Raw genomic sequence first — 21239 nt, forward strand, 5'->3', positions numbered from 1 at the left:
AAATGCTTATTAGAGTTTTGAATAATAGTTGTAGTTACTCTTAAACTACAGCAGATTTTTTATCTGAATTACAGAACCAAGTCACTGCTCTTCACTGCACTTTATGTATTTTCTGGGAAGAGCTCAAATCTGATATTAGGTCTTTAATCATAATGTTTGAATCTGTTCCAGATTGCTCAGCCAATAATTTACACAAACAGAACATTGAAATTCATTCAGTGGAAACTTATTTATACTTGTACTTAGGGATCTGATGTCTTCTGACTGTTCACTCTCCTTGTTGGATTCTTAAATTCCTTTGGTCAGGGAAATTGGACACAGCTCTTAGACAAGAATTGGCTGAGGAACCCTAAATGAACTAGCAGTTTCCATTTGCTAGTGGTTAAACAGAAACTCAACTCGTTCTGGGTGGCTGAAATCTCTACTGTTAATTTAAGAGCTGTTTCTGCTGGTACAGATATGGTGATGCGCTTGGTATACTTTGCATTTTGGACTCCACTCTGCTCCAATCTGCTTTCAAAGACTTTGAGCAGTGGGCTGTAGAGTAGGTTTATTAAACTAGTGAGTCTTCCATAATTACAAGAGTGAAATTGGCTGAAGTTTAAAAATGAATTTCTCAAAGACCAGGCTTGAGATTGGTTACCAGTACCATTGTTTGAAAACACCAAGTATTTTCCAGGAAAATGAACAGTGCTCCAAAAAGAGAAAACAGGGCTTTACCTGTTCAACAGTGATTTAGGGATCAGAGAGAGTTTATTACTTTTTTCTGCCATAGGATTTCTATGTGAATATGTATGAAATATATTATTTTCACTTCTTACTTTCCTATCTGTAGCAAAGATAAAATAAGGCCTCCCTCTCACTTGTAATTAGTTCCATGTATAAAGTTTTACATTGGTTCACATATATATTGAGCACTGTACATCATATTCAATATTGGCTAGGTTATATATTGACAGTTGTGAATTTTAATTGTTATTAAAGCATTTTGAACTTTCATAATACAAGAAAAAGAATTCCATGGTAATACTATAATTATCTATGATGATTACAAATGAGCCAGGAGGTACCTTCATCTACAAAGATTCAGTATGTTGAAACTAATATACTTTATGCAGAGATTAAAGGGTTTGTGATAATGAAGAGACATTCCCATCCTATTTTCTCTTTCTTTACTTCTTCAAAACAATCTTATTGTAATCAGAAAGATTTTAGAGGTACTTCTCCATAAAACTTTATAAGTCTTCTCATAGATGTTGTGAATACTGAAAAACAAAAAATATGTAATCCCAGGGAGCACAGTTTTTGAAAAACCATCTATAAAGAGATATTAATTAATTAATTTTTAATGGCCACAAAATCCATTTCAATTCTGAGTTTGTCAAGTAAGATAAAAAATACTGTACTTTTATACATTGAGTGATTTAAATTCATAATATCAGACTAATTTTTATTTCTTCTTAATCTCTCAATTTTGAAGAAAACAGCATTTACATAGAAGTAACCAGCATGACTATGTTTATTGCAGCATTATTTACCATAGCTAAGATATGGAACCAAGCCAGATGCCCCTCAGTAGATGAATGTATCAAGAAAATGTGGTATATATACACAATGGAATTTTATGCCTCCATCATAAGGAATGACATTGCCCCATTTGTTAGGAAATGGAAAGACTTGGAAAAAATTCTATTAAGTGAAGTAAGTCAGGCCCAAAGAAACATAGGTCCCATGGTTTCCCTTATTTACAATAACTAGTATATGTCTAAGTCAAGCAGAAAAGGTCAGATAAGTTGATGTTAGGGAAATGAACCCTAAGATATGTATTCGAGTGTTTTTTTTTCTTTCATGCGATTGTTTCTAACACATTTATAAGATTATTTCTTTGTTGCTTTGTATGTCCCTCCCCCACGGAATAACCCCTGATTTCACTGTATTTGATGTTGTTATAATTTGTGGAGGGGAAGGGGAAAAACAAATCGTTTAAATAGGGATACAGGTGGACCCATTGCAACAATGAGATGTACAAGTCCTATGTCGAAAATGAACTTTACAACTTTGGTGGGGGGAAAGGAGGGAGAAGGATTGGATGGGGGGGGGGGCGAGGGGAGGATGGGAAGGGATGAGAAGGGGAAACACAGGAGGAGGCTACAATGCTTGGTAAGAAATGTACTCATTATCTTGCCCATGTAATTATAACCCCTCTGTACAGTATTTTCACAATAAAAAAAAAGTAATACTTTTTTTTTTTTTTTGGTCAGGGGGCTTAACTCAGGGCCTAGCAGTATCCCTGAATTCTTACACTCTTACACTCAAGGCTAGTGCTCTACCACTTTGAGCCACCACCTTTTTTTTCCTGGTGGTTAATTGGAATCAAGAGTTTCATGGGGGCTTTTCTGGCTTTGAACTGTGATCCTTAGATCTCAGCCTCTTAAGTAGCTAGGATTACAGGCATGAGCCACCAGCATCTGGCTGAGTGGTCCTTTTGATTCATAACCTGGCAATGAGTTTCTTATGGTTTTGAGCATCAGCTGTGACATGTTAATGCATATTTTTGACCTAAGTTAATCTTATTTTTCTTCCATACAAAAAAGAAATTTATTTTATGTACATCACAATGATATATGCACACAGGACTTTGAATTGAATTTGCATAGTAATTCAGTTGATAAATACATTTTGCTTAGTAGTAACTAAGAACCATAATTTATTTTTTCCTGGATTATAAAATTCTATTAATCCAATTGGTGTCATGTAAATTGCCTTTGGTGTAAGCCACAATCATATAGTTGTGGATACAAATTAGTAGCTATAGCATCAGAGTTATGGTTTGTAACAAAAGCTTCCATATGTCAAAAATGGTCTTAAAGAATACCAGTGTATATAATGTTATATAATCTATTCTTATCTAACCAGAAAGAACTAACAAATATCTCAGTGAAGATAAATCTGTGTTCAACTCATGACTGTTTCAGATAAATAGATGTCCAAAATAGACATAGAGCTACATGTCAGATAATATTGATTAGGCAGAAATATTAATTAGGCTCTTGGCCCAGAATGAATCCTTAGACTTTCTCCATAGTGTTTGATACCACTTGGTAATCATTTAATTATAGGCTGGATTAATTTGTGACGTGTCATCAGCAGTAGAGTTGTTGTATGGTGGTACTTCTATTCTTTTCTCTTCTATACTGCTCCTGGGGCTTGAAACTTGTGGGATCTAGAGTTTGCTTCTGATTCATTTTCAGATTTGATTCTTTGTCCCTGTCCATTATTGAGGCACCTAGGCATTTTATGCTACAGTTATAATCCAACCTTTGCTCCTTTAAAGTATTTGATAGCAAACTTAACTTGTAGGTATAGAGGTTTAAAGCATTCCTGGAGTACTGAGATTATCTGTCTTTATGTATGTTCTCTAGAGGCTTGGTCACTTCAGATGATTCTCTCTCTCAATGTTTTCATTTTCTTTAAGTAGTTGTACAAAGGAGTTGCCATTTAACAAACAGCTAATGAATAGAATATATCTTGGTGAATGTTACCCCTTTCAACCCAACCCTATGTCACTTTTCTTAAATTTATAGGATATTCATTGGAGTTCTTGACTGCATTTTCCCCACTCCTTGTCTCTATTTATCTATCCCCTCTCTGTGTCTCTCTTTTAACATTTGTGTTTCCTTGGGGCATGTGTGTCTGTGTGTGAATTTCCTTCATACTTAAGGACATCAAGATGGAGGTCAACCTAATAGCAATATTTTAACTTAATTACTTCTATAAAGATGAAATTACAGATGAAATCATATTTTTGAGGTACTGAGGGTTACAGCATCAATTTATTCTCCTACTTCCCCAAATAAGTTGAAATTCTGTACAAGTGTCACATATACGTTTTAAAGAATGTTATTCTAATGTATGACTTAACACTGTGACAATAATTGACTTGCGTAGGACTTCTTAAGCTTCTCGGAAGCAATTGCAGGATTTGGAATCATAAGCTGCCAAGAGATTTAGCTGGTAGTGATTCTCAAAAGCCAAAGAGGAAAGGAGGTTAAAATGGATCTGCATATCCCAAACTGCTTTAGAAAAATGCTTGTAAGGCTCACAAATTAACTTAGCCATCCTTCATTTTGGAAGCTTTCGTTTTTATCTTCTCTGAGATCTACTAAAATGTATCTTCATGTAAAATTTGTAAGTTTTCCCTTTGTGGACTCAATGAAAAATGCATCTGAAAATTTTGTAATAGAAAGTTCAATGCAAAGCTCTCCATCATTGCTTTCATAGTGATCATTCACTCATGAGGAAGCAACTGCAGTTTTCCTGGCGCTAGGAACAACAGGTAAAGGGGAGTTGCTTCTCAAGCCATTTTTGAGAATGAAATTAATAATTTAGAGGCATGTATACATATATACAATATATAATATACATAAAATATGGATTTATTACATTTACACACATATATAAAATATATTAATTGGAAAGAATTTAGCTTTTGAGTGATTGGCCAAACCTTCACTATATGTGTTTGGGGGAGGGGAGCAATACTGGGAGTTTAACTCACGATCTTGTGTTCATGCTTGGCTTTTTTGCTCAAGTCTGGAATTCTACTTCTTGAGTCACACCTTCACTTTCTTTTTTCTTTTTCTTTTTTTTTTTTTGAGCCTTGTTACCCCCTCCATTGTTTACACCTTCACTTTCATAAGAAGCGTGGCTTAATTTTTCTTGTTAATTAGAGATAAGAATTTCATGGGGTTCTCTGCTAAGCTAAATTTGGCCCTTACTACTCATACCTCAGCCTCTTGCGTCGCTAGAATTATAAGGGGTAAGCCAGGGTTACTGGGTAAGCTACAATTATAAGAGTAAAACCAACCTTGATTTGATACAAAAAGAAAAGTTTTTACAGAGTGTCAGTGGCTCACACCTGTAATCCTAGGTACTCAGAAAGTTGAGATCTAGAAGGTTGTGATTGAAAGCTACATGGGGCAGACTCCAACTCCAAACTAGCAAATGGCAAGGTTGGGGTGTGGCTTGGTGGTAACCCACCAGCAAACAACCATAGGTCATGACTTCAAACCCTATTGCCACCAAAAGGAAAAAAGCTGATTTTATTATGTGAAGTATGTATGCTATTAAAAAGTAGATAATATAGAAATAATCAGCTTCCACTCATGAGAACAAATTTTCAGTCTGCCCAGGACCTAAAGGAACAAGGCAGCATGGTTTAGGCAGAAACAATCTGATAATTATATCCTTTTCTGGCTTGTTCTATATTTTACTTGTTTTCTTATTTCTGTCAAAGAAATCCAGACTAGTTAAATCTGTATTCATTTGTTAACCTTAATGTGATAAATACTTTCTTAAGAAATACTAGATAACAGTCTTTCTGAAATTTCTCTATTTAAGAATCACTGTATTTGATGTTGGTGCCCTGCATCTTGTATGTACACTTCTCTAACTTGGGAGGGGAATGGAAAAAACAAAATGCTTAAACAGGGATACAGGTTGATCCATTGTAACAATGAAGATGTACATGACACTATGTGGAAAAACAAACTTTACAATTTAGGCAGGGGAGGGGAGTGTAGTTGTGGAGGTGGGAAGGAAGGGATGTCAGGGGAAAAACAAAGGAGGAGATAACAATGCTTGATAGGAAATGTACTCATTACCTTGCTCATGTAACTGTAACCCCTCTGTACAGCATTTTTACAATAAAAATATATTTTAAAAATTCTTTTACTATGATGTTTGTTATATCTCTTTTTAAAGTATTTTTTTGCATTTGGCACAGAATTAAAATTCTCCAAATTAGTCCTTTTTTTTGTTTGTTTTAAAGAAACATACAGGCACACCCTGAATAAACTATAATATGTCTGGCTATTTTTTTTCTAGTGATGACTAAAAGAGAACTTTCCTTTTAAATGGTTTTAAATGAATGTGTCTAATTTTTGTCATAAAACTAATGAATTTAATCATGAATGTGTATGAATCTATGAAACTGAAATGTTCACTTATTTAAAAACTGATTGACTATTAATATCTCCTACAAATAAATACACCAGAAAAATCTTTAAAATAGGGACATTAATTAAAACCAAAATCTGAAAATTCTATGGCTAATCATGCCCCACCAAATTTTAATAATAAAAGTTATGACACCGGATCTATTTTTGCTTGGATATTCAAATTAGTCTCATTCAATAGCTCTGAATTAACCATGAGTTTCAAAACTTTGATTAAATTTATTAGTTACCCATGAACCAGAGAATGAACAGTAGAGGATACCAATCAGTACTTTGAATAGTTTTGACCATAAAATTTTTCATATTGTTTTTAAGCTAAGAGCAGATACAAAGAGCAAGAGTCTTATAACTTAGAGCCTTTTGGCTCTCAGGGAGTATATTGACCTGGAACAACTGCAGAATCAGAGGTATTGTGAGCTCTGACACACATCAGAAAACATACAAGTCTATCTGGCGCTACAGGGATCAAAATCAGAAGCCTGGGGAAGGCTGGAGCAGAGCCATGTGGAGAGAGTAAGAAATCTACTTCACAGTTGAGTTGGGCTGAATGTTCTAGTCAGGGAAAGGTCAGAGTCTGGACAAGTGCAGGAACAGCCCAGCCATGCCAACTCAGATGCTGGACATCAGGGCCATTCCAACTGGTGGATTTTGCTTGTTTTTAATTACAAGCATACCAAAGGACTTCAGTTGGCTTTTTTTTTTGTTTGCTTGCTTTTTGTTTTTGTTTTTGTTTTGTACCTAGGATGACAAACTTAATCTGTGGCAGGTGCAAAACATTTATTTTTCTCTGAGCTAAAACAATCTTGTCTAAGACTTCACTTAACAGCCAAGGCTGGTGACATTTTGGAATTCTTTTCCTCTTCCTTGTGGAAATTCTTATTATTGGTTTTAAGGGAAGAAAGGCATCAGCAACCCCAGCTCCTGTTTCAAATAATTTTATATAAGCTTTAGAGTGATTGTTAAAGCAGTACTGACTGCTGTAGTGTTGTGGTTTTAAAAAAAAGTCATTTTAGGAACTTGGTATTTGAGCAGAGTCTTGCCAAAGTTTGAAGTTTCTGTCCAAGCAGATTTAGTGGCCGTCTGCCATTTTGAACAGTTCCCTAGAGCCATGGCTCCAGCTGCTTCACTAAGCTGTAGAATGGTGTTGTTCTGAAGGGTGAAAATGAAATTCCAGCGTACACTTCTGCGTCTGTAAATCAAACATTTTGACTAGAGGAATAAGTGTTCCCCCCACCCTCGGTCACAGGAATGAGGAGTTAATATGCTAATTTAAGGCAGGATTCACTCCCCTTGCTCTTTTGATTTGGTATTAATTCTCCCACTTATGCATGTGCACATGTCAATCTTAAAAATCCTTCCGTGGAATGGACAACCAGCTGTCTGAGGTGCGTGAGCCCAGCCCTTCCAGAGCAGAGCCACAGATTAGGTGATCCCTTGGGGCTTTTTCCAATCAGAGTTCTGAAAGCACAGCTTATCTCACACAAACTAGGTTCCCCCTAGGGAAACTTTAAAGGAGGCTTTATTTATGCCAAGAATTTCTTTTAGTTTCATTAATAGTGATTTAAAGAAGCCCAAATAAGCTATTTGAGATCTGCATGAATGCTGACTTCTTTTTGTGAGATATTTTTATTGAACTTAGTAGCTCAGAAATACCTAAAATGAAACATGCCATTTCAAATGGTAAAAAAATTAAAAACCCTAATATCTAGATATTCAAAGGTGAATTTTTTTCCCTTTAGCCTGCTTTTCTTTAGGATTTATTCAAGAAATCTTAATATTTCAAATGATCAGAAGCAAAAAGTGTACTATGTGATGTATGTCTATATCACAGCATGGTTCTTAATACAGATTTTACTAGAGATTTTAGAATTTTGCATATTCAAAAGCCAGGGATGCTAACTGGGATGTAGCTCAGTGGGAAAGCACTTGCCTAGCAAATGCAACATCCTGGGTTCAATAGCCAGTACCAAAAAAGAAAAAGAAAAAAGCAGAGATGCAAGAAAAATAATGGGGCATTGTCTCTAAAGATTTCACTGGGTGGTTGCATATATGAGCAATTGGGATATTATTTCATCATTGCTAAATGGAATTAAGAAAATGATACAATTAGAGTATGGGACAAATATAGAAAGTATTGAGGGGTTATTTGATCCCAACAGAAAGGGAACATGGAACAGGAGAGTGAACTTGTTAAAATATGGACTGGGAGTTTAAGGTTGAAGACACAAACAAACAGGGATAGATAGGTCTCACAAGGGCACAAGATGTCCTTGATATCTTGTGTCATATGACATTGTGTCAAAACTGGAATGTGAAATTCAAGGAGAATTTCCTGGTAGATGACAATGGATTGTAAGCAAATATCAGATCATTGGGCCAATAAAATATTTGTGTGTTTGATATAGCACATGCTCTGTGGCAGATACCAAGCCAAGCAATATATGAGATACTAATATTTGAAAAAGATGAATGATATAATCAGACTTGTGTTAGAAAGGTTATTATGAGATGGAAAAATAGAAATCTGTTTCCATTAAAGTGGAAATAATAGCATGCCCAAGATGGTTTTCTTGCCCATTGTTCTGAAAATGTCTCTTTCTACTTTGTCCTTTGCATTGTCCATGTAGGTTAATTTCCTTCCACTTCTTACATCCTTCAGTGTCTTTTCCAAACATGTGTGAGATTAGGTCTCAGTTTTACACAGTGACCTGCCATCCTGCCTATTTACTTGATTATACTAACAGCAATTATCTACCTTTGTAATTACTTGTTTGGCATCCATCATCCTTTAACGTGGTGGCATTCCATGACAAAAGTGGTATTTGTCTTGCCTAGCTGAGTCACTAGCATGTTTCTGGGGCTCTTTCTATATTTTTGGGAAAATAAGTGGTGTAAGAGGAATACTATAAAAAGTAAGACTGGCAGAGCTTGGATAATGAACTGACGTAGGAAGTAGAAGAGAGACACTAGTCTGGGATGAGCCATATATTTATAGTTTGAAAAATTAATAAAAATTATGATTTAAGTATGTGTTAAGCTTATGACATGAACTTTGATCCTGTTGTAATTATTAATTGAGTTATATAGCTCATTCAGTTCAATTTTATTTTTTTAAAACAAGATGAACAGCATTTTAATCCCATTCTAGCATATAAAAATAATTGTGGAATATTGCTCTAGAAAAGCAATGTGTACAATTTAGATTGATGTTTCTTTGCTTAAGGTTCAGTTGATTATATTTCTGTGTTTTTCAATTCAGACTTCTGGCACTTTTCCAATATTAAAGCTGGGCTCCTTGGCACATGGCATAATATTTTTAAGAAGTCTTCTAATTCATTAAATTATAGATTTCAAAAGACTGAGGAATATTCTTATCTTTGCAGTCAGACCTAATTTTGATATTTGCTCATGCTTGAATGTGAAGCAAAAATAGATTAAAAAATGAAATCTGTAATTATACTGAAGCTTAAACTTCTACGTAGGTAAACCCTATGCCAGTTAAAGGGAGATTTCTGAAAGTAGCGGATAGATGTGTTTTTTTTTTTTAACATCAAAACCACTATGTGATTATCTTGTCATTTATTAAAATGAAACGTATGATCTGTTTCTTTCCAGTTGCACACAAAGAAAAAGAAAAAGAAAAGACAAAAGAAAAACCTATGAAGAAAGGTATGCTGTTATTCTTTGTGCAGTTTTTAATATTATATCATTTTTCCTTTTGACTTTCCCTTCCTTATATTCAGATTTATTCAAAATTGCATATCATTTCTTTCAAAATTATATCAGAAATACTTGCAATAGAATCTGAAAGGAGGAACTTTGATTGAATGAAAAATGTTAAGGCTCTTGAGCTGTTTGCACTCTGCTGAACAGAAATGTGTTAGTTACCCTACCCCCACCCCAAGTTCTGAGACTGTCATCTCATAATAAGAATTTTATTAAAAACTACTTGGCATTTCATAAATACAAAATCACTCACCATTATTTTAATTTACATATGGTTTGCTTATTAGACTTGATTTCTTTTAGCTTTTGCTTTATAATAGAATGGTCATAGAACCATATTATCCAATCAGTGAAGATGCCTTGTGAAAACCCTGCTCTTCAGTCTTTCCCAGGCCCACATCTGTCCCTTCCTACTTTCTAGTCTGGCCAAAAAACAGGTTTACAGTAAACTGCTGTGTGAATTTTATACATGCCCTTCCAGGACCTTCATTTGTAATATGTAACTAATATTAGTACAACTTAGAATATATACTATATTTCACTAATATGTTATAATAAGTGTTATTGCCTCTTTATGTGCATATGCTTATAAAATCTAGCATTTCCTACATTCTGGCTTTTATAAATTAAAAAGATATACTATGGATATTTTCTTCACTATGATCATTTGCATAGTGTTTGTATCAGAGTATTTCCTTCCATCAAATCTTCAATATGCTTGTTATATGTAGGTAGAAAAATGTAGATATGACTTTTAGTATGCATTGTTCTTATGTAGCTGTTCATATTAGATACTCATTTATTTTAATGATGTCATTTAGAGATACAAATTTCTTAGTCAATCATCATTCCTAATTATTTTTTCTGTTTTCACATAAACTCTGTGATTGGACAAATGTGAGTACATATATGTGTACATGCATATATAAGTTTAGATTCTTTGTTTTTGTATGTGTGTAAATGTGAGGTTACTGGGGTTTAGACTCAAGGCCTTCCATTTGCTAGGCAGACATTCTAAAATTTGAGCCATACTACCAGCCCTTTTTCAAAAAATGTTTTTATTTTTATTATAAACGCAATGTACACAGGTGTTACAGTTGCATAAGTCAGGTAAAGAGTATATTTTATTTTGGACAATGTTACCCTTTCCCTTGTTCTCTCCTAGTTTTCCCCTCCCATTTCCACCCACAAGTGAAATAGCTCATTTTCAACATAATGTTCAGTGACTACCATTACTGCATTTATTCTCCCTTTGTATCGCCATTTCTCTGCCTTCCATGAGGCATGCTCAGAGACATACAATAAACCAAAAGAGCAAAAAGAAATGAAAACAAAAACAGCAAAAAGAGAGAAAAAACCATTATTTCTATTGCCTAGAAAAAAACCCATACATCATTCCTCTTTCTGAGCTTGGCTTACCTCACTTGCCATGATTTGTTCTAGGTCTATCCGTTTCCTTGCAAATGACATAATTCTTTCTAATGACTGGGTAAAATACCATTGGGAAGAGGTACCACAATTTTGGAACCACCATCTATTGTAAGACATCTAGGTTGTTTCCACAACTTGGCTATTATGAATAGCTATAAAACACTTGCACATCCTTGTTCACTGCTGCACTATCCACAATAGCCAAGTTGTGGAAACAGCCTTTTTTTCCCTCTTTAGTTATCTTTCAAATAAGAGCTGATGTTTTTGCCTGGGCTAGCCTCAGAACTTGTTCTCCTATATGATGCTCCTCTGTAACTGGCATTATAGATGCACATCTTCACCTGCAGCATACTGATTAAGCTGGATTCTCACTTTTGTCTGTTCTTGTCTCAAATTGTGATCATTCAGGTCTCCACCTCTCTATAGTAGTTGAGATTGTAGGTATAAGACACCACTCCCAATCTGCCTATGTATATTTGTATTTTTGTAGAATTTTATGTTTCTGAATCTTTATCAAAGATTATTTCAATAGATGCTAATATTTTCTTCAAGCTAAAAACCATTGCAAAACATTTTATAGGTAGTGTGCATTTTAATTGCTTAAATCCAAACAAAATTCTATTCAATGTATAATGTGAAGTAAGAGTTAATTTCATTGTTTGGTATTGTTTTAGAATGGATCATGTCTAAGATATTTACCTGACTTCTGCAACCACAGTATGAATGACCTGCTGAGATTTCTTGTTTTATGAAACACTCCACTTGCAATGATGAAAATATTACCAATTGTACTGCTGAACCATGCTCCAATATTGATTATTCACCAATGAGCATTTGAATTAAATAGTTGCTCCTTTATTTCAGGTGTCCACTTTTGCTAATGGTTTATGCAGAATGAGCAGCATCAGATCCTCTGGGTTCTGACTAAACGAAATAATTTGCAATTCTCATATGAAGTTCGAAACTTTCACTGAAGCTATACGATGTATTGTTAAAAAAAAAAAAATGATTCACTGTCCGGGGATGGTGGCTCACGCCTGTAATCCTAGCTACTCAGAAGGCTGAGATCTGAGGATCGCCATTCAAACCCAGCCCAGGAAGGAAAATCTGTGAAACTCTTACTTCCAATTAGCCACCAGAAAACCGAGGGTGGCGCTGTGGCTCCAGGGGTTGAACGCTGGCCTTGAGTGGAAGAGCCTAGGGATAGAGCTCAGACCCAGAGTTCAAGCCCCACGACTGAAAAAACAAAACATTAACTCATGACTTTGTGTGAGTTGTGTCCTGCCTGTCCTAGCATAGTTTTCCTTCTGTGAAAACTGTACAAATGGCTGCTCTCAGCGGCAAATGGTAGCGGAGGTAGGCGTGGGGGAGGCTGCTCTTTGGAGGATGAAGCTGCTGTTGTCAACAGTTCTGCCTCTCTGCTGGCCACTTGGCCTTTATCTGGACAGGAAGCTTAAAGCTTTCTGTGAGGTTAAAATTGTCTTTTCAAGATTCCAGGCAAATCATTCATAGATATCATCTGTGTCCATTTGCAAAAGCTATAATAAAATACTACCGACTGGGTAGTTTGTACATTCTAAGATGTACAGATTGCATCTGTTTGGCTTCTGTTGAGATACTTCCTACTTCTTTGTAACATGGAAGGAGGCAAAGAGGGTCAAAAGAGGCAAACTTGCCTTTATTACAGTCCCACTTTCAGGAGAGTGAACCTACTCTGCAAGCACAAACTCACTCCCGTATGAACCATATTCATCTATTCACACGTGTGGAGCATCAGTGACCAACCTCAGACCTCCTATCAAGCCCGCTCCTTAATATTTCAATGCTTTAATGAGTAAAACTGATGTACATCCCTATTCTTAGATAGGTGAATAAATCCAATTGTTTGAGGGCACTAATTTACTCCTTCCTTAAACAAGTTAGTTAACAAAATTGTATCTTTTTATCACCTAATTGTCCATAAATTATTTAATTTCCATTGCAATTATCCAATAAATGAGATGTGAAATATATAGTGATTAGAAATATATAGTGACTAGGGAAACTAGCTAGCTACCATTTAATATGCTTGAAATAGCACCTGCTATCATACCCTCAGGTCACCTTTATTTAAAATTCTGAGAGGCCAAAAAAAAAAATCAAGAGTGTATAAATACACTACAAATTGAGTCATTAGTTTACTAATAATGACAATGTATAGCATCCCAGGTATCACATGAAAAATGGTTACTCCACATGAGAATCAATAAGATTACTCAACTAACTGATAAATCATGGCTTTTTAAATTTTATGTTAAGTAGTTGTTTAAAAAGGTTTCAACTCAACAAGTCAAGGGGCTGGGAAGGTGGCTCGGTGGTAGAGCACTTACCTTGCATGCCTGAGGCCCTGGGTTTGATTCCTCAGCACTACATAAGCAAAAAGAGAAAAAAAGCCAGAAGTGGCGGTGTGGCTCAAGTGGTAGAGCGCTAGCCTTGTGCTGAAGAGCTGAGGGACAGCGCCCAGGCCCAGAGTTCAGGCCCCACGACTGGACCCAAAACAAGTCAAATTATCAGTATGATGGATCTTGACCAATGTCATCCCTTCCATTGTTCTCTTTCTCCTTCTCTAATTTCATCCAGTTTGAGTTACTTTATATCTATTGTAGATTCTCCAGTTAAAGTGTTGATTATAAGCAACGGTGCAATACATTACTTCAATTGTCAAAATGATGTTAAGATAGAGCCTTTTGTGGGAGAGGTGGGAGAGAAACTAAACACTATTTTCAACGCAGAAGATAGTGCCATAGAGTAAGCAACTATTTTTCACCTGCTCCCCTTGTATACTAATCAATCCTTCGTTCCTGATTTCTGCATTCCTTTTTATTAATCTTAAAGACAGATTTTTTATAGCTGATATAAAGGTATTTTTTCAATTAATTCTTGTAAAATTTCTACTTTATTTACTTTTGTTGTTTGGAATAATGAGTTAGAAAAAGAAGGTGGTAAGCTTATTTTTCAAAATGCTTTCTACATCTCAATGCCAAGCTTTACATTGAAGTTTACACAGTCAAATTTTCAGGGTAAAAAAAAAATCCTCCTAAACATTCCATGATATTTGTGACTGTAAACTGAAACAAAATGAAAACTTGGTTTTGCAACCTTTGAAAGTACCCACTAATATAAATTTTCTGTTTAAGCAACCCACAAAGAGAAAATTGAGAAAAAAGAAAAACCAGAAACGAAGACAACACAAGGTAAACTTTCTCTTTATTATTACCAGAATTAAATTCATTTTAACGTTGAAAGATTATCTTCTGCTGAGCAGATAGTTGAATATCAGTATTTCTTTTATAGAAAAAAGATGAAAATTTAATAGCTTAGAATAATAAGCCAAACACTTAAAATAGTAAGGCTTTTTGAAAGAGGAAAATCATTAACGTCCTACGTAATTGGAAGATTGTTGGTTTCCCTGCTTTGCTACATTACATGACCAAAGTTTTGAGGAAGTATTCAAGTCCATTCTAACAATAGGGAAAATTTCTTGGCTGAGGAAAGCTGAGCTCAGGTGGGCTCCGTGTACTATCACAAAGTATTAAAAGCAAAGAGATTCAGCAGAATGGAGAGATCTGAAGGGCAAGGTCTTGCCCTCTCTGACTCTCTGAGAATTGGAAGGGGCCACTTCAAAATCAAGCTTATTCTATGCTGAGTAAGCACAGATGACAGGTTTTTACATTCAAACCCCTAGACTCCACTTAAGAAACAGAGTGCTATTGACAGTTTGATTGTACTCTTGTGAACCCAAAGCAGTGAAACTCAGTTAAGTGATACTGAGCTGAAACTACAGAAATCATGCAAACAGGGAGGAAGGAAATGGCTTGTTTTGCAGGATAAAGGATGAACTAATGCAACAATGATACTCTTTAGACGCTCTGTTGAAAATGAACTTTACAACTTGTTAGGGAGGAGAATGGGAAGGAAAAAGAGAGAGGAAATGACTGAGAGGGTAACAGTTGTCAGGGCACATAACTAATTTGTAATTGGACTAGGATAAAAACCTAGGTAATATAATTAGAAATCAAGTAATCCTTCCAAAAATAAGTAAAAAGTATTTTAAAATTCTTCCTTCAGGAGCTGGGAAGGTGGCTCAGTGGTAGAGCGCTTGTCTTGCATGCCTGAGGCCCTGGGTTCGATTCCTCAGCACCACATAAGCAAAAAGAAAAAAGCCAGAAGTGGCGCTGTGACTCAAGTGGTAGAGCGCTAGCCTTGATCTGAATTGCTGAGGGACAGTTCCCAGGCCCAGAGTTCAGGCCCCACAACAGGGGTCTTCCTTCAACAAGTGTGTTATTTGCTCATTATTTACTGTTATATACTGTTGCTCTTATAGAGAACAACAATGAAAAAACTTCTAGACTTAAATTCACAGATATTTATGAGTAATGTCAGTGAGTAAAGAATCTGGCCTGAACTCAATCACTCACAATTCTGCAATGAAGGTAGTAATCAGGGCTGTAGGAAAGATCATTTTCAAGTTCATCAATATGGCAGTTGGCAAGACTCGGTTCTTGACAACTGTTTGAAGGCCCGAGTTCCCTGTCATATGGCTAGAAGTTATCTTCAGATCTTTGTCACCTGATAGATAATTTCAATGAGATTGTCAAGAGAATCAATGATAGAAACCACAAGACTAGGCTGATTAATCATATGTCTTATCTGACGTCTTATACTACTGGGTAGCACATTCATGGGAAAAGGATATCAGAAGAGTACAAATACTATAAAATAAGGATTAGGAGCTATCTTAAGTCTTCCTGCTACAAACGCTTTCAACTTACCTCCATTTTTCTGAAGCAGATACCCATACATCTACCATGTTCCCTCACATATCTCATGCACATAATTTTCACTTTTATTATATATACTATTATATAGTAAATGGAAGTAGGAAGTGATCCTGGTATAATGTGTGGATTTTAGGAAAATAGAGTAAAATTATTAAAGCACAAACCATAATATTTGACATTTAAGTTAGTTTTTTCTTATTCCTGTTCAAACCACAATGCACAAAGGACAGCAATTGCTCACACTCCCTCAGAAATTCCTTCTGAGAAGCAGTGTCAGACCTCTACCTTTGTAAAAATTAGCCTATTTCTGTAGTTTGCTAAAATTTTTTAAGAAAAGAATGAGATGAAAATGATGAATGAGAAGAGTTAATCAAGAGTAGAGTTAATCAAGTGTGGGTTACTGTGCAAAACTGTCCTGGAAATAATCAACGTTAGTACCCATGTCTGATAAAGTAGAGAAAAGTTACTACTGTGTCAGTTTCAGGAAGAGTTTGTATTGCTTTCAGTTGGTCCATGCATATCTGTGCTCATATGCCTTAAGACTCATTTCTGGGTATCATTTGCATCCATTAGTCTTAAGTATTGTATACAATTTAGCATGGTTGGAAAATGGATTCAATATTCTGGTTTTATTGTATTTGCATTTACTCATTAATTGTATCATTTTCACTCTTAATTTCTTCATATTTAAAGTAAATGCATATCATGGATTTTACTATTAACTTCCAAGTAAATCCTAAAAAAAATATCCAAAACCTAAACAAAACAAAACAAAGCAAAACAAAAAAAATCCTTCAAAGAACTCCAGTTATGTAGGTGCATATTTCCTATTAGTGATTTATGTAGTTATCATACAGGGCAGCTACAATCATGACATTGTTATTGCAGAGAAACTTAAGACCAAAGAAGTAAAGCAGTTTCTACTTCCTTACTTAATAAGGAATCAAATCTTTTATGTCTTAACTCATGTAAAATCAGCAATATTTTAGTATGCTTTTTGTATAACACCATTTAATGGCCATGACACCAAACATTTTAATTCTAACGTGAGTTTTTTGTGGTGGTGCTTGGCCTTGAACTCAAGGCCTAGGCTCTCTACCACTTGAGCCACAGAACTACTGTCCCACTTTTGCTGACTGGTTTATTGGAGATCAGAGTCTCATGGACTTTCCTGTCTAGGCTGGCATTGAACTGCGATCCTCAGATTTCAGTCTCCTGAGTATCTAGAATTGCAGATATGAGCCACTATTGCCTGGCTATAACAAGACTGTTCATCTTTCTTCTAGATCCGGACCCACTATGTTAATGTCAATCATTTGGTCAAATCATTTTTTTTCTTGATGAAAGCTATAATAAATTAAAACTCTTCCTAATAAAACTAGGGAATTTGAATTTATCATGTAAGTAGTTTTTGTACTTTTTTAGCTTCTCAACAAAATTATAAGTTCTAATTATATTAGAATATTTTGATTAAAAAGAAAATTTGGCACCGATTTTAAGAAAATCACCCAGTTTGAAAGTAACTAGAAATTGCACCTGTGCTACTTTCCTGTTTTCTTCATTGCATTCACTTCACTGTTGAGTTCTCTCTGATTTTTAATGCGATGCAGATATTTGTAGGGAAGATTTGATAAATTCCTAAGAAAATGAGTTTTTTAAAATTATTTTTATGCATTAAAAACAACCACTAAAGTAAATTTGTTGTATGTGTGATCCTATTCTCTAAGAAAAATATCTTTCCTGATTGATAGTTAAAGTCATTAAAGGCAGCTCAATTTCAGGAATCTTTAATTCCTTTAGGACCAACAAAGATTTAATCAATTGAAGCCTACAAGTAGATTTAAAAAAGAAGCCATTTCACATGAAAATCATTAACACCACACACACACACACACACACACACACACACACACACGTGCAAAGATTGCACACTATTACAAGTTTATTTTAAACATTTTTACTTACATATGGCATATACATACTACTCTATTTCACATAGAGTAGTAAAACATTTCTTCTCTTTGAACAAACTTTTTAATCCAGAATGTTTGTTCTGTTTTTCCCTGAAAAAAATCACTGTACTAATATAAAAATGTGATACAAAAACAAATAACAAAATCCCTTTCTTCACGTTGTCTATAGTTTGGTAGGGAAGACAGATTGATGAGCAATCACCTGTAATTGAAGACCTGCTACAGGGAATAAAGTACATGCTTTAATAAAGTTTCTGGCAAATTGAAGCTCAGGGGACAGATTGATTAATTCCTATGACAAGACCATTATTTTTTCATGTGAGTCAAATATGATGGAGTTTAGAGATATAGAAAACATGGAAAATGTGGAGAAAAGTCCAGCCATGTCTGGCACAGAAAAAATACAGAAAGTAGTCAGAAAAGAAGGAATATAGTAAAGAAAAAAAACTTTGGAAAAAATGTGTGAGTAGACAGACAGTATGAAGTGAGATATCTCAGGTTTTAATACAATATATTTAGAGAAGTGTATTGTACTGTTCTTTACAGGTCCATTTCCCATCAAGATAGGTTGCCATGTGTATGTGCGCATATGAGTTTCATGAGTTTAGAGTGCTGCTGGCTAGCTCAATGGAACTTTGTTTCCAGGCAGACACTAATAAACATTTTAGTGTGAATTTTTGAAATTTTCTGTAGAAAGCTGCGTTTTTGTACTGTCAGCTGTGTGTGTGTGTGTGTGTGTGTGTGTGTGTGTGTGTGTGTGTGTATTTGCTTTAGAAATGGAATTAAGATGCAAAGATTTTGAAATGGTTTCTAGAAAGGAGATTTAAAAAAACACAATAAAAGTAGTTACAGAATCCACAAAGACACTGGTAGATTATGAAGGAGTTAGCATGAGAATTTTATGGTCTAATAACTCTGGACAATGTGTATATTCAAATACCCCTTGAAGAGTCTTAAAATACTCTATTTTTGAGGGATAATTCAGGAGTAAATCTGTTGTTTAAGTTATTTCCCAATTTGTTTCATGATGAGCATAACCTTTGACACTCACATGCAGTATTAACTCCTAGGCAAATTCCAAGGTAAAGTGTCTGAGAAAGTGTTAGTTCACTCGGTTACATCCAGTATTGTATCATAGATCCTGCAACCAAACTGGCTTCAAACATAATAACTACTATTCTCTCTGTGATATCCCCAATATAATCTTGGCTTGGTCTATATCAAATTCTGAAAACTAGAACATTTTATTTTCATCAAATCCTTGGAGTAATAATTAATAAATGATATGTGGGATTCAACATTGTGGAAGAAATTCAGTAGTACAGTATCTGATGGATATGTACAGTCTGGTACTATACATCAACAGATGGTCCCAAATGCAGCAGCGTGAAGTAAACTATAAATAATTGGCTTTTTAAAAAAATGGAGTCATCCAAAACTTAAGCCACAAGACAAAGGCCAATTCTTTGTGTTGATATACATCTAGTATCAAATTAATAATATGCACATATAGCATTTATATGCTATAATTCATTCACATTTTTCAGTAAGTAACTATTTCCATTTCCTAAGTTATGTTTAAGACTTTTTTTTAACATATCTGAATTAAGTATATTATATGAATGCATGGAACTGTCAAAATAAAACTCCTTATTTTATAGAATTAATATATACTGAATAAATTGAGCCAGCAAAAACATTATTTCTGACTTTCAATAAACAAAAAAAAGTTCTGTACTCTTTATCTTATTAAAACCCAAATCATTGGGGAAGGGGAAGGGAAATCACAGAAACAGTGGGAAAATGGAGAAGCCAATGCATCAGCGATACTCACTAAACACTATGTTGGAAATGAACTTTACAGCTTGGGTGGGTGTGTGATGGGGGAAGGAAAGCAGGAGAAAAACAAAGTGGGTAACACTGCTCGAAAGAAATGTACACATTATCTTACTTAACTGTAACCCCTGTGTACATCTTTACAATAAAATAAAAAAATTAAAGAAAAGAAAAGAAAACCCAAATAATTAAAGATGATGTGACTTTTGGTTGTTCACTACTATATTTTATTGTTTTATAATTGTTAGTCAATACCAGTACTTGTCATTTTCTTTTTGAATGCTGAATAATTATCTTTTTAAATACTGTGTTTGAGTTCCAGTTTATTGGTATGAGCATTGACTTTGATTGAAGGTGCCTATGTGTACAATCTCTGCCTAGGACAAATTCTTTTGGCAGGCTAAGTTTCGACTCATTAAAAAAAAATCCCAACAGTATTTTTTTTAAAGATCATCAGTTTGTATGTGAGCTGTAAGTCTAAATAGCATTTAATATATTGCATAAAACTATGACACCAATCAGAAATATTTATGTTAATGGCACTAATTTTCTACTGATTTTCTTTTCTTTTCCTTTTCAAATTGTGGCTCAGGACGAATTTCAGAAAAAATAATAGTATGATGTTGGGACATAAAGAAAATTATCTACCATTTTTTTTAATCCTATATAGAAGAGAAGAAAGCTAAGGCTAAAGAAAAGACTGAAGAAAAGACTAAGAAAGAAGTGAAAGGTGGCAAACAGGAGAAAGGGAAGCAAGCAGCTGCAAAAGTCAAAGAAGTACCAAAAACTCCACCAAAAGCTAAAGAGAAAGAAGATAAAGAGGCTGCAGCTGTGTCAAAGCATGATCAGAAAGGTAAACACAGCAGAGGCATCCAGATGATCTAAGAGTGTGTGGGGCAAGACACAGATGCACTCAAAGTAAAAAGCTGGACAAGGCTGAAATCAGACTACAAGTGATGGTAAAAGACTTGCACAAGTAAACACACCTGAAAGGAAGTCCAATAAATTGACAAATAGCATGCATTTGTAGATATACAGAATGATTACTTATCTAAAGATGGATTTTCAAGTATTTTAAAAGAGATTTTGAGTTAACATTTGGAATTACTTAAATCTTGTGGATAAAAGTTGACTTACTGAGACAAAGGATGTCTATTAAGATACAGGATAACAATGGAATCATCACATGTGTCTGGAGAAAGCAGAGGGAGGGGGGAGGGAGGAGTGACAGTAATTCTCAGACCTAGTTGAGATTTCTACATTCAAATCATGTAGAATAAATAATAAAACGATTCACCCTTTGTATCTCTGCAATAACATACAACTCTGTGTATATTCAGAACCAATTTACTGGATCAATTTAATAGGCAAAAAGTTATTAAAAAAAAGAAAAGGAACTCTTATAGTTCTTTTTCATTTTCCTTTATTACATGTAT

At 34.8% G+C, this 21239-nt stretch overlaps 1 protein-coding gene across 1 annotated transcript in view; it reads left to right on the forward strand.

Annotated features, from left to right (window-relative positions):
- The window catches only part of LOC138819101 (triadin-like), a 97658-nt gene extending 76832 nt beyond the window's left edge, over window positions 1–20826 (forward strand). Inside the window, exons 6-8 of the mRNA XM_070010369.1 lie at window positions 9633–9686; window positions 14351–14407; window positions 20474–20826. Coding sequence (XP_069866470.1) covers window positions 9633–9686; window positions 14351–14407; window positions 20474–20688 — 326 coding nt within the window. The 3' untranslated portion in view covers window positions 20689–20826. The remainder of the gene's footprint in view (window positions 1–9632; window positions 9687–14350; window positions 14408–20473) is intronic.
- The last annotated feature ends 413 nt before the right edge of the window (window positions 20827–21239 follow it).

This window comes from Dipodomys merriami, unplaced genomic scaffold (assembly GCF_024711535.1).
Source record: "Dipodomys merriami isolate MVZ:Mamm:240054 unplaced genomic scaffold, mDipMer1.0.p SCAF_8, whole genome shotgun sequence".
NCBI classification, from domain to species: domain Eukaryota; kingdom Metazoa; phylum Chordata; class Mammalia; order Rodentia; family Heteromyidae; genus Dipodomys; species Dipodomys merriami.